The 17310-nt window shown below is 42.0% G+C and overlaps 1 protein-coding gene across 2 annotated transcripts in view; it reads right to left on the bottom strand.

The window, feature by feature from the left end:
* amh (anti-Mullerian hormone) overlaps positions 1-17310 on the bottom strand; it is a 34037-nt gene that overhangs the window by 7151 nt on the left and 9576 nt on the right. The window contains exons 3-4 of one of the 2 annotated variants that reach the window (XM_087783184.1): positions 351-442; positions 42-287 (exon numbers count right to left, since the gene is read on the bottom strand). In XM_087783184.1, the coding sequence (XP_087639310.1) occupies positions 42-287; positions 351-390 (286 nt within the window). In that variant the 5' untranslated portion in view covers positions 391-442. The remainder of the gene's footprint in view (positions 1-41; positions 288-350; positions 443-17310) is intronic. The other variant, XM_087783185.1, reaches the window with a different exon arrangement.

The raw sequence follows: 17310 nt of genomic DNA, 5'->3' as shown, positions 1-17310 counted from the left end.
GACTCCAGCAGGAAGTTGGACCCGAGCACTTCCTGTGGTACCTTGACTCGGGTGCAGGAGCTGCGGTCGGCGGGTCAACTCCAGCAGAGCCGGTCCGGACACGCTCGGGGTTGTCGGGCAGATCCCGAACGCCGCCGGACCCTCGTCCGCCGCGGCGTCTTGGATGAGAGCGATGACATCATCCAGGAGGCACTGGTGGTCCAGCAGACCCGAGTCCTGACCCGAGTCCTGACCCGAGTCCTGACCCGAGTCCTGACCCGAGTCCTGACCCGAGTCTTGAGTCTGAGCTGCAGGAACATAAAGTCATTGACAAACTCTTCAGAGGTGTGTGAACCTGCAGGACGACTCACCTGCGCTCAGGACGACCACCAGGACACAGGAGATCCACATGTCTGCTCTGAGTCACTCTGACTCCGTCTCTTCTGACTCTGACTCTCTCCTGCTGCCAAGAGACATTTATACAGCGAGAGATTGATCCTCCCTCTTTACTCTTCACACTAAATATTTGTCCTTGAAGCTTCTGAGACGACGAAACACTACACTAGTACATCTTCTACATTAGTGTGTGTAGAAGATGTACTAGTGTAGTGTAGAAGATGTACTAGTGTGTGTAGAAGATGTACTAGTGTGTGTAGAAGATGTACTAGTGTGTGTAGAAGATGTACTAGTGTAGTGTAGAAGATGTACTAGTGTGTGTGGAAGATGTACTAGTGTGTGTGGAAGATGTACTAGTGCGTGTAGAAGATGTACTAGTGTAGTGTAGAAGATGTACTAGTGTGTGTGGAAGATGTACTAGTGCGTGTAGAAGATGTACTAGTGTAGTGTAGAAGATGTACTAGTGTGTGTGGAAGATGTACTAGTGTGTGTAGAAGATGTACTAGTGCGTGTAGAAGATGTACTAGTGTGTGTGGAAGATGTACTAGTGCGTGTAGAAGATGTACTAGTGTGTGTGGAAGATGTACTAGTGTGTGTAGAAGATGTATTAGTGCGTGTGGAAGATGTACTAGTGTGTGTGGAAGATGTACTAGTGTGTGTGGAAGATGTATTAGTGCGTGTGGAAGATGTACTAGTGTGTGTGGAAGATGTACTAGTGTGTGTAGAAGATGTATTAGTGCGTGTGGAAGATGTACTAGTGTGTGTAGAAGATGTATTAGTGTGTGTGGAAGATGTACTAGTGTGTGTAGAAGATGTATTAGTGTGTGTGGAAGATGTACTAGTGCGTGTAGAAGATGTACTAGTGTGTGTAGAAGATGTATTAGTGTGTGTGGAAGATGTACTAGTGCGTGTAGAAGATGTACTAGTGCGTGTGGAAGATGTACTAGTGCGTGTGGAAGATGTATTAGTGTGTGTGGAAGATGTACTAGTGTGTGTGGAAGATGTACTAGTGTGTGTGGAAGATGTACTAGTGCGTGTAGAAGATGTACTAGTGTGTGTGGAAGATGTACTAGTGTGTGTAGAAGATGTATTAGTGTGTGTGGAAGATGTACTAGTGCGTGTAGAAGATGTACTAGTGCGTGTGGAAGATGTACTAGTGCGTGTGGAAGATGTATTAGTGTGTGTGGAAGATGTACTAGTGTGTGTGGAAGATGTACTAGTGTGTGTAGAAGATGTACTAGTGCGTGTGGAAGATGTACTAGTGCGTGTGGAAGATGTATTAGTGTGTGTGGAAGATGTACTAGTGTGTGTGGAAGATGTACTAGTGTGTGTAGAAGATGTACTAGTGCGTGTGAAAGATGTATTAGTGTGTGTGGAAGATGTATTAGTGCGTGTAGAAGATGTATTAGTGCGTGTGGAAGATGTATTAGTGTGTGTGGAAGATGTACTAGTGTGTGTGGAAGATGTACTAGTGCGTGTGGAAGATGTATTAGTGTGTGTAGAAGATATACTAGTGTGTGTGGAAGATGTACTAGTGTGTGTGGAAGATGTACTAGTGCGTGTGGAAGATGTATTAGTGTGTGTAGAAGATGTACTAGTGCGTGTGGAAGATGTATTAGTGTCTGTAGAAGATGTACTAGTGTGTGTGGAAGATGTATTAGTGTGTGTGGAAGATGTATTAGTGTGTGTGGAATATGTATTAGTGCGTGTAGAAGATGTACTAGTGCGTGTGGAAGATGTACTAGTGTGTGTGGAAGATGTACTAGTGTGTGTGGAAGATGTACTAGTGCGTGTAGAAGATGTACTAGTGTGTGTGGAAGATGTACTAGTGTGTGTAGAAGATGTATTAGTGCGTGTGGAAGATGTACTAGTGTGTGTGGAAGATGTACTAGTGTGTGTGGAAGATGTATTAGTGCGTGTGGAAGATGTACTAGTGTGTGTGGAAGATGTACTAGTGTGTGTAGAAGATGTATTAGTGCGTGTGGAAGATGTACTAGTGCGTGTAGAAGATGTACTAGTGCGTGTAGAAGATGTACTAGTGCGTGTGGAAGATGTACTAGTGTGTGTGGAAGATGTACTAGTGTGTGTAGAAGATGTATAAGTGCGTGTAGAAGATGTACTAGTGTGTGTAGAAGATGTACTAGTGTGTGTAGAAGATGTACTAGTGCGTGTAGAAGATGTACTAGTGTGTGTGGAAGATGTATTAGTGTGTGTAGAAGATGTACTAGTGTGTGTTGAAGATGTACTAGTGCGTGTGGAAGATGTACTAGTGTGTGTGGAAGATGTACTAGTGTGTGTGGAAGATGTACTAGTGCGTGTGGAAGATGTACTAGTGTGTGTGGAAGATGTACTAGTGTGTGTAGAAGATGTACTAGTGCGTGTGGAAGATGTACTAGTGCGTGTAGAAGATGTACTAGTGTGTGTAGAAGATGTACTAGTGCGTGTAGAAGATGTACTAGTGTGTGTAGAAGATGTACTAGTGCGTGTAGAAGATGTAATAGTGTGTGTAGAAGATGTACTAGTGCGTGTAGAAGATGTACTAGTGCGTGTGGAAGATGTACTAGTGCGTGTGGAAGATGTATTAGTGCGTGTGGAAGATGTACTAGTGCGTGTGGAAGATGTACTAGTGTGTGTGGAAGATGTACTAGTGCGTGTGGAAGATGTACTAGTGTGTGTGGAAGATGTACTAGTGTGTGTAGAAGATGTACTAGTGTGTGTAGAAGATGTACTAGTGCGTGTAGAAGATGTACTAGTGCGTGTAGAAGATGTACTAGTGCGTGTAGAAGATGTACTAGTGCGTGTGGAAGATGTACTAGTGCGTGTGGAAGATGTATTAGTGCGTGTGGAAGATGTACTAGTGCGTGTGGAAGATGTACTAGTGTGTGTGGAAGATGTACTAGTGTGTGTGGAAGATGTACTAGTGCGTGTGGAAGATGTACTAGTGCGTGTGGAAGATGTACTAGTGTGTGTGGAAGATGTACTAGTGCGTGTAGAAGATGTACTAGTGCGTGTGGAAGATGTACTAGTGCGTGTGGAAGATGTACTAGTGCGTGTAGAAGATGTATTAGTGCGTGTGGAAGATGTATTAGTGTGCGTGGAAGATGTACTAGTGCGTGTGGAAGATGTACTAGTGTGTGTGGAAGATGTACTAGTGTGTGTAGAAGATGTACTAGTGTGTGTAGAAGATGTACTAGTGCGTGTAGAAGATGTACTAGTGTGTGTAGAAGATGTACTAGTGCGTGTAGAAGATGTACTAGTGCGTGTGGAAGATGTACTAGTGCGTGTGGAAGATGTACTAGTGTGTGTGGAAGATGTACTAGTGCGTGTGGAAGATGTACTAGTGTGTGTGGAAGATGTACTAGTGTGTGTGGAAGATGTACTAGTGTGTGTGGAAGATGTACTAGTGCGTGTGGAAGATGTACTAGTGTGTGTTGAAGATGTACTAGTGCGTGTGGAAGATGTATTAGTGCGTGTGGAAGATGTACTAGTGTGTGTGGAAGATGTACTAGTGTGTGTGGAAGATGTACTAGTGTGTGTAGAAGATGTACTAGTGTGTGTAGAAGATGTACTAGTGTGTGTAGAAGATGTACTAGTGCGTGTGGAAGATGTACTAGTGCGTGTGGAAGATGTACTAGTGCGTGTGGAAGATGTACTAGTGCGTGTGGAAGATGTATTAGTGCGTGTGGAAGATGTATTAGTGCGTGTAGAAGATGTACTAGTGCGTGTGGAAGATGTATTAGTGTGTGTGGAAGATGCACTAGTGTGTGTTGAAGATGTACTAGTGCGTGTAGAAGATGTACTAGTGCGTGTAGAAGATGTACTAGTGCGTGTGGAAGATGTACTAGTGTGTGTGGAAGATGTACTAGTGTGTGTAGAAGATGTACTAGTGCGTGTGGAAGATGTACTAGTGCGTGTGGAAGATGTAATAGTGCGTGTGGAAGATGTATTAGTGTGTGTGGAAGATGTACTAGTGTGTGTGGAAGATGTACTAGTGTGTGTAGAAGATGTACTAGTGCGTGTAGAAGATGTACTAGTGCGTGTGGAAGATGTACTAGTGCGTGTGGAAGATGTAATAGTGCGTGTGGAAGATGTACTAGTGTGTGTGGAAGATGTACTAGTGTGTGTTGAAGATGTACTAGTGCGTGTAGAAGATGTACTAGTGCGTGTAGAAGATGTACTAGTGCGTGTGGAAGATGTACTAGTGTGTGTGGAAGATGTACTAGTGCGTGTAGAAGATGTACTAGTGCGTGTGGAAGATGTACTAGTGCGTGTGGAAGATGTATTAGTGTGTGTGGAAGATGTACTAGTGTGTGTGGAAGATGTACTAGTGTGTGTGGAAGATGTACTAGTGTGTGTAGAAGATGTACTGGTGTGTGTAGAAGATGTACTAGTGCGTGTAGAAGATGTACTAGTGCGTGTGGAAGATGTACTAGTGCGTGTGGAAGATGTACTAGTGCGTGTGGAAGATGTACTAGTGCGTGTGGAAGATGTATTAGTGTGTGTAGAAGATGTACTAGTGCGTGTGGAAGATGTATTAGTGTGTGTGGAAGATGCACTAGTGTGTGTTGAAGATGTACTAGTGTGTGTAGAAGATGTACTAGTGCGTGTAGAAGATGTACTAGTGCGTGTGGAAGATGTACTAGTGTGTGTGGAAGATGTACTAGTGTGTGTAGAAGATGTACTAGTGCGTGTGGAAGATGTACTAGTGTGTGTAGAAGATGTACTAGTGCGTGTAGAAGATGTACTAGTGCGTGTAGAAGATGTACTAGTGCGTGTAGAAGATGTACTAGTGTGTGTTGAAGATGTACTAGTGCGTGTGGAAGATGTACTAGTGCGTGTGGAAGATGTACTAGTGTGTGTGGAAGATGTACTAGTGCGTGTGGAAGATGTATTAGTGTGTGTGGAAGATGTACTAGTGTGTGTAGAAGATGTACTAGTGTGTGTGGAAGATGCATTAGTGCGTGTGGAAGATGTACTAGTGCGTGTGGAAGATGTACTAGTGCGTGTGGAAGATGTACTAGTGCGTGTGGAAGATGTATTAGTGCGTGTAGAAGATGTACTAGTTTGTGTGGAAGATGTATTAGTGCGTGTGGAAGATGTATTAGTGCGTGTAGAAGATGTACTAGTGCGTGTAGAAGATGTACTAGTGCGTGTGGAAGATGTATTAGTGTGTGTGGAAGATGTACTAGTGCGTGTGGAAGATGTATTAGTGTGTGTGGAAGATGTATTAGTGTGTGTAGAAGATGTATTAGTGCGTGTAGAAGATGTACTAGTGTGTGTGGAAGATGTACTAGTGTGTGTGGAAGATGTACTAGTGTGTGTGGAAGATGTATTAGTGCGTGTGGAAGATGTACTAGTGTGTGTGGAAGCTGTACTAGTGCGTGTAGAAGATGTACTAGTGCGTGTAGAAGATGTACTAGTGCGTGTAGAAGATGTACTAGTGTGTGTGGAAGATGTACTAGTGCGTGTGGAAGATGTACTAGTGTGTGTGGAAGATGTACTAGTGCGTGTGGAAGATGTACTAGTGTGTGTGGAAGATGTACTAGTGCGTGTGGAAGATGTACTAGTGCGTGTGGAAGATGTACTAGTGCGTGTGGAAGATGTATTAGTGTGTGTGGAAGATGTACTAGTGTGTGTGGAAGATGTACTAGTGTGTGTGGAAGATGTACTAGTGCGTGTGGAAGATGTATTAGTGCGTGTAGAAGATGTACTAGTGCGTGTGGAAGATGTATTAGTGTGTGTGGAAGATGTACTAGTGTGTGTAGAAGATCTACTAGTGTGTGTGGAAGATGCATTAGTGCGTGTGGAAGATGTACTAGTGCGTGTGGAAGATGTACTAGTGCGTGTGGAAGATGTACTAGTGCGTGTGGAAGATGTATTAGTGCGTGTAGAAGATGTACTAGTTTGTGTGGAAGATGTATTAGTGCGTGTGGAAGATGTATTAGTGCGTGTAGAAGATGTACTAGTGCGTGTAGAAGATGTACTAGTGCGTGTGGAAGATGTATTAGTGTGTGTGGAAGATGTACTAGTGCGTGTGGAAGATGTATTAGTGTGTGTGGAAGATGTATTAGTGTGTGTAGAAGATGTATTAGTGCGTGTAGAAGATGTACTAGTGTGTGTGGAAGATGTACTAGTGTGTGTGGAAGATGTACTTGTGCGTGTGGAAGATGTATTAGTGTGTGTAGAAGATGTACTAGTGTGTGTGGAAGATGTACTAGTGTGTGTGGAAGATGTACTAGTGCGTGTGGAAGATGTATTAGTGTGTGTAGAAGATGTACTAGTGCGTGTGGAAGATGTATTAGTGTCTGTAGAAGATGTACTAGTGCGTGTGGAAGATGTATTAGTGTGTGTGGAAGATTTACTAGTGTGTGTGGAAGATGTATTAGTGTGTGTGGAACATGTATTAGTGCGTGTAGAAGATGTACTAGTGTGTGTGGAAGATGTACTAGTGCGTGTGGAAGATGTATTAGTGTCTGTAGAAGATGTAATAGTGCGTGTGGAAGATGTATTAGTGTGTGTGGAAGATGTATTAGTGTGTGTAGAAGATGTACTAGTGCGTGTGGAAGATGTATTAGTGTGTGTGGAAGATGTACTAGTGTGTGTAGAAGATGTACTAGTGCGTGTGGAAGATGTATTAGTGTCTGTAGAAGATGTAATAGTGCGTGTGGAAGATGTATTAGTGTGTGTGGAAGATGTACTAGTGTGTGTAGAAGATGTACTAGTGCGTGTGGAAGATGTATTAGTGTCTGTAGAAGATGTAATAGTGCGTGTGGAAGATGTATTAGTGTGTGTGGAAGATGTATTAGTGTGTGTGGAATATGTATTAGTGTGTGTAGAAGATGTACTAGTGCGTGTGGAAGATGTATTAGTGTGTGTAGAAGATGTACTAGTGCGTGTGGAAGATGTATTAGTGTGTGTGGAAGATGTATTAGTGTGTGTAGAAGATGTACTAGTGCGTGTGGAAGATGTATTAGTGTGTGTGGAAGATGTATTAGTGTGTGTGGAAGATGTATTAGTGCGTGTAGAAGATGTACTAGTGCGTGTAGAAGATGTACTAGTGCGTGTGGAAGATGTATTAGTGTGTGTGGAAGATGTACTAGTGTGTGTAGAAGATGTATTAGTGTGTGTGGAAGATGTACTAGTGTGTGTAGAAGATATATTAGTGTGTGTGGAAGATGTACTAGTGTGTGTAGAAGATGTACTAGTGTGTGTAGAAGATGTATTAGTGTGTGTGGAAGATGTACTAGTGTGTGTAGAAGATGTATTAGTGTGTGTGGAAGATGTACTAGTGTGTGTAGAAGATGTATTAGTGTGTGTGGAAGATGTATTAGTGTGTGTGGAACATGTATTAGTGCGTGTAGAAGATGTACTAGTGCGTGTGGAAGATGTATTAGTGTGTGTGGAAGATGCATTAGTGTGTGTAGAAGATGTATTAGTGCGTGTGGAAGATGTATTAGTGTGTGTAGAAGATGTACTAGTGCGTGTGGAAGATGTATTAGTGTGTGTAGAAGATGTACCAGTGCCTGTGGAAGATGTATTAGTGTGTGTGGAAGATGTATTAGTGTGTGTGGAAGATGCATTAGTGTGTGTAGAAGATGTATTAGTGCGTGTGGAAGATGTATTAGTGTGTGTAGAAGATGTACTAGTGCGTGTGGAAGATGTACTAGTGCGTGTGGAAGATGTATTAGTGTCTGTAGAAGATGTACTAGTGCGTGTGGAAGATGTATTAGTGTGTGTGGAAGATTTACTAGTGTGTGTGGAAGATGTATTAGTGTGTGTGGAACATGTATTAGTGCGTGTAGAAGATGTACTAGTGTGTGTGGAAGATGTACTAGTGCGTGTGGAAGATGTATTAGTGTCTGTGGAAGATGTAATAGTGCGTGTGGAAGATGTATTAGTGTGTGTGGAAGATGTATTAGTGTGTGTAGAAGATGTACTAGTGCGTGTGGAAGATGTATTAGTGTGTGTGGAAGATGTACTAGTGTGTGTAGAAGATGTACTAGTGCGTGTGGAAGATGTATTAGTGTCTGTAGAAGATGTAATAGTGCGTGTGGAAGATGTATTAGTGTGTGTGGAAGATGTACTAGTGTGTGTGGAAGATGTACTAGTGCGTGTGGAAGATGTATTAGTGTCTGTAGAAGATGTAATAGTGCGTGTGGAAGATGTATTAGTGTGTGTGGAAGATGTATTAGTGTGTGTGGAATATGTATTAGTGTGTGTAGAAGATGTACTAGTGCGTGTGGAAGATGTATTAGTGTGTGTAGAAGATGTACTAGTGCGTGTGGAAGATGTATTAGTGCGTGTGGAAGATGTATTAGTGTGTGTAGAAGATGTACTAGTGCGTGTGGAAGATGTATTAGTGTGTGTGGAAGATGTATTAGTGTGTGTGGAAGATGTATTAGTGCGTGTAGAAGATGTACTAGTGCGTGTAGAAGATGTACTAGTGCGTGTGGAAGATGTATTAGTGTGTGTGGAAGATGTACTAGTGTGTGTAGAAGATGTATTAGTGTGTGTGGAAGATGTACTAGTGTGTGTAGAAGATGTATTAGTGTGTGTGGAAGATGTATTAGTGTGTGTAGAAGATGTACTAGTGTGTGTAGAAGATGTATTAGTGTGTGTGGAAGATGTACTAGTGTGTGTAGAAGATGTATTAGTGTGTGTGGAAGATGTACTAGTGTGTGTAGAAGATGTATTAGTGTGTGTGGAAGATGTATTAGTGTGTGTGGAACATGTATTAGTGCGTGTAGAAGATGTACTAGTGCGTGTGGAAGATGTATTAGTGTGTGTGGAAGATGCATTAGTGTGTGTAGAAGATGTATTAGTGCGTGTGGAAGATGTATTAGTGTGTGTAGAAGATGTACTAGTGCGTGTGGAAGATGTATTAGTGTGTGTAGAAGATGTACCAGTGCCTGTGGAAGATGTATTAGTGTGTGTGGAAGATGTATTAGTGTGTGTAGAAGATGTACTAGTGCGTGTGGAAGATGTATTAGTGTGTGTGGAAGATGTATTAGTGTGTGTAGAAGATGTATTAGTGTGTGTGGAAGATGTACTAGTGCGTGTGGAAGATGTATTAGTGTGTGTGGAAGATGTACTAGTGTGTGTGGAAGATGTACTAGTGTGTGTAGAAGATGTACTAGTGCGTGTGGAAGATGTACTAGTGCGTGTGGAAGATGTATTAGTGTGTGTGGAAGATGTACTAGTGTGTGTGGAAGATGTACTAGTGTGTGTAGAAGATGTACTAGTGCGTGTGGAAGATGTACTAGTGCGTGTGGAAGATGTATTAGTGTGTGTGGAAGATGTACTAGTGTGTGTGGAAGATGTACTAGTGCGTGTAGAAGATGTACTAGTGCGTGTGAAAGATGTATTAGTGTGTGTGGAAGATGTATTAGTGCGTGTAGAAGATGTATTAGTGCGTGTGGAAGATGTATTAGTGTGTGTGGAAGATGTACTAGTGTGTGTGGAAGATGTACTAGTGCGTGTGGAAGATGTATTAGTGTGTGTAGAAGATGTACTAGTGTGTGTGGAAGATGTACTAGTGTGTGTGGAAGATGTACTAGTGCGTGTGGAAGATGTATTAGTGTGTGTAGAAGATGTACTAGTGCGTTTGGAAGATGTATTAGTGTCTGTAGAAGATGTACTAGTGCGTGTGGAAGATGTATTAGTGTGTGTGGAAGATGTATTAGTGTGTGTGGAATATGTATTAGTGCGTGTAGAAGATGTACTAGTGCGTGTGGAAGATGTACTAGTGTGTGTGGAAGATGTACTAGTGTGTGTGGAAGATGTACTAGTGTGTGTGGAAGATGTACTAGTGTGTGTGGAAGATGTACTAGTGCGTGTGGAAGATGTACTAGTGTGTGTGGAAGATGTACTAGTGTGTGTGGAAGATGTACTAGTGCGTGTGGAAGATGTACTAGTGCGTGTGGAAGATGTACTAGTGCGTGTGGAAGATGTACTAGTGTGTGTGGAAGATGTACTAGTGCGTGTGGAAGATGTACTAGTGCGTGTGGAAGATGTACTAGTGCGTGTGGAAGATGTACTAGTGTGTGTGGAAGATGTACTAGTGTGTGTGGAAGATGTATTAGTGTGTGTGGAAGATGTACTAGTGCGTGTGGAAGATGTATTAGTGCGTGTAGAAGATGTACTAGTGCGTGTGGAAGATGTACTAGTGTGTGTGGAAGATGTACTAGTGTGTGTGGAAGATGTATTAGTGCGTGTAGAAGATGTACTAGTGCGTGTGGAAGATGTACTAGTGCGTGTGGAAGATGTACTAGTGTGTGTGGAAGATGTACTAGTGTGTGTGGAAGATGTACTAGTGAGTGTGGAAGATGTATTAGTGTGTGCGGAATATGTATTAGTGCGTGTAGAAGATGTACTAGTGCGTGTGGAAGATGTATTAGTGTGTGTAGAAGATGTACTAGTGTGTGTGGAAGATGTACTAGTGTGTGTGGAAGATGTACTAGTGCGTGTGGAAGATGTATTAGTGTGTGTAGAAGATGTACTAGTGCGTGTGGAAGATGTATTAGTGTCTGTAGAAGATGTACTAGTGCGTGTGGAAGATGTATTAGTGTGTGTGGAAGATGTACTAGTGTGTGTGGAAGATGTATTAGTGTGTGTGGAATATGTATTAGTGCGTGTAGAAGATGTACTAGTGCGTGTGGAAGATGTACTAGTGCGTGTAGAAGATGTACTAGTGTGTGTAGAAGATCTAATAGTGTGTGTAGAAGATGTACTAGTGTGTGTAGAAGATGTACTAGTGCGTGTGGAAGATGTACTAGTGTGTGTAGAAGATGTACTAGTGTGTGTGGAAGATGTACTAGTGTGTGTGGAAGATGTACTAGTGTGTGTAGAAGATGTACTAGTGTGTGTGGAAGATGTACTAGTGTGTGTAGAAGATGTACTAGTGTGTGTAGAAGATGTACTAGTGTGTGTGGAAGATGTACTAGTGTGTGTGGAAGATGTACTAGTGTGTGTGGAAGATGTACTAGTGTGTGTGGAAGATGTACTAGTGCGTGTGGAAGATGTATTAGTGTGTGTGGAAGATGTACTAGTGTGTGTGGAAGATGTATTAGTGTGTGTGGAAGATGTACTAGTGTGTGTGGAAGATGTACTAGTGTGTGTAGAAGATGTACTAGTGCGTGTGGAAGATGTATTAGTGTGTGTGGAAGATGTATTACTGTGTGTGGAAGATGTACTAGTGCGTGTGGAAGATGTATTAGTGTGTGTGGAAGATGTATTAGTGTGTGTGGAAGATGTACTAGTGCGTGTAGAAGATGTACTAGTGCGTGTGGAAGATGTGCTAGTGCGTGTAGAAGATGTACTAGTGTGTGTGGAAGATGTACTAGTGCGTGTGGAAGATGTATTAGTGTGTGTGGAAGATGTACTAGTGTGTGTGGAAGATGTACTAGTGTGTGTGGAAGATGTATTAGTGTGTGTAGAAGATGTACTAGTGTGTGTGGAAGATGTACTAGTGCGTGTGGAAGATGTATTAGTGTGTGTGGAAGATGTACTAGTGTGTGTAGAAGATGTACTAGTGTGTGTGGAAGATGTGCTAGTGCGTGTAGAAGATGTACTAGTGTGTGTGGAAGATGTACTAGTGCGTGTGGAAGATGTATTAGTGTGTGTGGAAGATGTATTAGTGTGTGTGGAAGATGTACTAGTGCGTGTGGAAGATGTACTAGTGCGTGTGGAAGATGTATTAGTGCGTGTGGAAGATGTACTAGTGCGTGTGGAAGATGTGCTAGTGCGTGTAGAAGATGTACTAGTGTGTGTGGAAGATGTACTAGTGCGTGTGGAAGATGTATTAGTGTGTGTAGAAGATGTACTAGTGTGTGTGGAAGATGTACTAGTGCGTGTGGAAGATGTATTAGTGTGTGTGGAAGATGTACTAGTGTGTGTAGAAGATGTACTAGTGTGTGTGGAAGATGTGCTAGTGCGTGTAGAAGATGTACTAGTGTGTGTGGAAGATGTACTAGTGCGTGTGGAAGATGTACTAGTGCGTGTAGAAGATGTACTAGTGCGTGTGGAAGATGTATTAGTGTGTGTGGAAGATGTACTAGTGCGTGTGGAAGATGTATTAGTGCGTGTGGAAGATGTACTAGTGTGTGTAGAAGATTTATTAGTGTGTGTGGAAGATGTATTAGTGTGTGTGGAAGATGTATTAGTGTGTGTGGAAGATGTATTAGTGCGTGTGGAAGATGTACTAGTGTGTGTGGAAGATGTACTAGTGTGTGTAGAAGATTTATTAGTGTGTGTGGAAGATGTATTAGTGTGTGTGGAAGATGTACTAGTGTGTGTGGAAGATGTACTAGTGTGTGTGGAAGATGTACTAGTGTGTGTGGAAGATGTACTAGTGCGTGTGGAAGATGTATTAGTGTGTGTGGAAGATGTACTAGTGCGTGTGGAAGATGTACTAGTGCGTGTGGAAGATGTATTAGTGTGCGTGGAAGATGTACTAGTGTGTGTGGAAGATGTACTAGTGCGTGTGGAAGATGTACTAGTGTGTGTGGAAGATGTACTAGTGTGTGTGGAAGATGTACTAGTGCGTGTGGAAGATGTATTAGTGTGTGTTGAAGATGTACTAGTGTGTGTGGAAGATGTACTAGTGTGTGTGGAAGATTTATTAGTGTGTGTGGAAGATGTATTAGTGCGTGTGGAAGATGTACTAGTGTGTGTGGAAGATGTATTAGTGTGTGTGGAAGATGTATTAGTGCGTGTGGAAGATGTACTAGTGTGTGTGGAAGATGTATTAGTGTGTGTGGAAGATGTATTAGTGCGTGTGGAAGATGTACTAGTGTGTGTGGAAGATGTATTAGTGCGTGTGGAAGATGTACTAGTGTGTGTGGAAGATGTATTAGTGCGTGTGGAAGATGTACTAGTGTGTGTGGAAGATGTACTAGTGTGTGTAGAAGATTTATTAGTGTGTGTGGAAGATGTATTAGTGTGTGTGGAAGATGTATTAGTGTGTGTAGAAGATGTACTAGTGTGTGTAGAAGATGTATTAGTGTGTGTAGAAGATGTATTAGTGTGTGTAGAAGATGTACTAGTGTGTGTAGAAGACGTATTAGTGCGTGTGGAAGATGTATTAGTGTGTGTGGAAGATGTACTAGTGTGTGTAGAAGATGTATTAGTGTGTGTAGAAGATGTACTAGTGTGTGTAGAAGATGTATTAGTGTGTGTGGAAGATGTACTAGTGTGTGTAGAAGATGTACTAGTGTGTGTGGAAGATGTATTAGTGTGTGTGGAAGATGTACTAGTGTGTGTAGAAGATGTACTAGTGTGTGTGGAAGATGTACTAGTGTGTGTAGAAGATGTACTAGTGTGTGTAGAAGATGTACTAGTGTGTGTAGAAGATGTACTAGTGTGTGTAGAAGATGTACTAGTGTGTGTAGAAGATGTACTAGTGCGTGTGGAAGATGTACTAGTGCGTGTGGAAGATGTACTAGTGTGTGTGGAAGATGTACTAGTGCGTGTGGAAGATGTACTAGTGCGTGTGGAAGATGTACTAGTGCGTGTGGAAGATGTACTAGTGTGTGTGGAAGATGTACTAGTGTGTGTGGAAGATGTATTAGTGTGTGTGGAAGATGTACTAGTGCGTGTGGAAGATGTATTAGTGCGTGTAGAAGATGTACTAGTGCGTGTGGAAGATGTACTAGTGTGTGTGGAAGATGTACTAGTGTGTGTGGAAGATGTATTAGTGCGTGTAGAAGATGTACTAGTGCGTGTGGAAGATGTACTAGTGCGTGTGGAAGATGTACTAGTGTGTGTGGAAGATGTACTAGTGTGTGTGGAAGATGTACTAGTGAGTGTGGAAGATGTATTAGTGTGTGTGGAATATGTATTAGTGCGTGTAGAAGATGTACTAGTGCGTGTGGAAGATGTATTAGTGTGTGTAGAAGATGTACTAGTGTGTGTGGAAGATGTACTAGTGTGTGTGGAAGATGTACTAGTGCGTGTGGAAGATGTATTAGTGTGTGTAGAAGATGTACTAGTGCGTGTGGAAGATGTATTAGTGTCTGTAGAAGATGTACTAGTGCGTGTGGAAGATGTATTAGTGTGTGTGGAAGATGTACTAGTGTGTGTGGAAGATGTATTAGTGTGTGTGGAATATGTATTAGTGCGTGTAGAAGATGTACTAGTGCGTGTGGAAGATGTACTAGTGCGTGTAGAAGATGTACTAGTGTGTGTAGAAGATCTAATAGTGTGTGTAGAAGATGTATTAGTGCGTGTGGAAGATGTACTAGTGTGTGTGGAAGATGTATTAGTGTGTGTGGAAGATGTATTAGTGCGTGTGGAAGATGTACTAGTGTGTGTGGAAGATGTATTAGTGTGTGTGGAAGATGTATTAGTGCGTGTGGAAGATGTACTAGTGTGTGTGGAAGATGTATTAGTGTGTGTGGAAGATGTATTAGTGCGTGTGGAAGATGTACTAGTGTGTGTGGAAGATGTACTAGTGTGTGTGGAAGATGTACTAGTGTGTGTGGAAGATGTATTAGTGCGTGTGGAAGATGTACTAGTGTGTGTGGAAGATGTACTAGTGTGTGTAGAAGATTTATTAGTGTGTGTGGAAGATGTATTAGTGTGTGTGGAAGATGTATTAGTGTGTGTAGAAGATGTACTAGTGTGTGTAGAAGATGTATTAGTGTGTGTAGAAGATGTATTAGTGTGTGTAGAAGATGTACTAGTGTGTGTAGAAGACGTATTAGTGCGTGTGGAAGATGTATTAGTGTGTGTGGAAGATGTACTAGTGTGTGTAGAAGATGTATTAGTGTGTGTAGAAGATGTACTAGTGTGTGTAGAAGATGTATTAGTGTGTGTGGAAGATGTACTAGTGTGTGTAGAAGATGTACTAGTGTGTGTGGAAGATGTATTAGTGTGTGTGGAAGATGTACTAGTGTGTGTAGAAGATGTACTAGTGTGTGTGGAAGATGTACTAGTGTGTGTAGAAGATGTACTAGTGTGTGTAGAAGATGTACTAGTGTGTGTAGAAGATGTACTAGTGTGTGTAGAAGATGTACTAGTGTGTGTAGAAGATGTACTAGTGTGTGTGGAAGATGTACTAGTGTGTGTGGAAGATGTACTAGTGTGTGTGGAAGATGTACTAGTGTGTGTAGAAGATGTACTAGTGTGTGTGGAAGATGTACTAGTGTGTGTGGAAGATGTACTAGTGTGTGTGGAAGATGTACTAGTGTGTGTAGAAGATGTATTATTGTGTGTGGAAGATGTACTAGTGTGTGTAGAAGATGTACTAGTGTGTGTAGAAGATGTACTAGTGTGTGTGGAAGATGTACTAGTGTGTGTAGAAGATGTACTAGTGTGTGTAGAAGATGTACTAGTGCGTGTGGAAGATGTACTAGTGTGTGTGGAAGATGTACTAGTGTGTGTAGAAGATGTATTAGTGTGTGTAGAAGATGTATTAGTGCGTGTAGAAGATGTACTAGTGTGTGTAGAAGATGTACTAGTGTGTGTGGAAGATGTACTAGTGTGTGTGGAAGATGTATTAGTGTGTGTAGAAGATGTATTAGTGTGTGTGGAAGATGTATTAGTGTGTGTGGAAGATGTACTAGTGCGTGTAGAAGATGTACTAGTGTGTGTAGAAGATGTACTAGTGCGTGTGGAAGATGTACTAGTGCGTGTGGAAGATGTGCTAGTGCGTGTAGAAGATGTACTAGTGTGTGTGGAAGATGTACTAGTGCGTGTGGAAGATGTATTAGTGTGTGTAGAAGATGTACTAGTGTGTGTGGAAGATGTACTAGTGCGTGTGGAAGATGTATTAGTGTGTGTGGAAGATGTACTAGTGTGTGTAGAAGATGTACTAGTGTGTGTGGAAGATGTGCTAGTGCGTGTAGAAGATGTACTAGTGTGTGTGGAAGATGTACTAGTGCGTGTGGAAGATGTACTAGTGCGTGTAGAAGATGTACTAGTGCGTGTGGAAGATGTATTAGTGTGTGTGGAAGATGTACTAGTGCGTGTGGAAGATGTATTAGTGCGTGTGGAAGATGTACTAGTGTGTGTAGAAGATTTATTAGTGTGTGTGGAAGATGTATTAGTGTGTGTGGAAGGTGTATTAGTGTGTGTGGAAGATGTATTAGTGCGTGTGGAAGATGTACTAGTGTGTGTGGAAGATGTACTAGTGTGTGTAGAAGATTTATTAGTGTGTGTGGAAGATGTATTAGTGTGTGTGGAAGATGTATTAGTGCGTGTGGAAGATGTACTAGTGTGTGTGGAAGATGTACTAGTGCGTGTGGAAGATGTATTAGTGTGTGTGGAAGATGTATTAGTGCGTGTGGAAGATGTACTAGTGCGTGTGGAAGATGTACTAGTGCGTGTGGAAGATGTATTAGTGTGCGTGGAAGATGTACTAGTGTGTGTGGAAGATGTACTAGTGCGTGTGGAAGATGTACTAGTGTGTGTGGAAGATGTACTAGTGTGTGTGGAAGATGTACTAGTGCGTGTGGAAGAGGTATTAGTGTGTGTTGAAGATGTACTAGTGTGTGTGGAAGATGTACTAGTGTGTGTGGAAGATTTATTAGTGTGTGTGGAAGATGTATTTGTGTGTGTGGAAGATGTATTAGTGCGTGTGGAAGATGTACTAGTGTGTGTGGAAGATGTATTAGTGCGTGTGGAAGATGTATTAGTGCGTGTGGAAGATGTACTAGTGTGTGTGGAAGATGTATTAGTGTGTGTGGAAGATGTATTAGTGTGTGTAGAAGATGTACTAGTGCGTGTGGAAGATGTATTAGTGTGTGTGGAAGATGTATTAGTGTGTGTGGAAGATGTATTAGTGTGTGTGGAAGATGTATTAGTGTGTGTAGAAGATGTATTAGTGCGTGTGGAAGATGTACTAGTGTGTGTGGAAGATGTATTAGTGTGTGTGGAAGATGTATTAGTGTGTGTGGAAGATGTACTAGTGTGTGTGGAAGATGTACTAGTGTGTGT

Source organism: Callionymus lyra, chromosome 2 (genome assembly GCF_982586985.1).
Source record: "Callionymus lyra chromosome 2, fCalLyr1.hap1.1, whole genome shotgun sequence".
Lineage (NCBI taxonomy): Eukaryota > Metazoa > Chordata > Actinopteri > Syngnathiformes > Callionymidae > Callionymus > Callionymus lyra.
The sequence above is the reverse complement of the archived record's forward strand: the minus strand, read 5'-3'. Positions and strand labels throughout refer to the sequence as shown.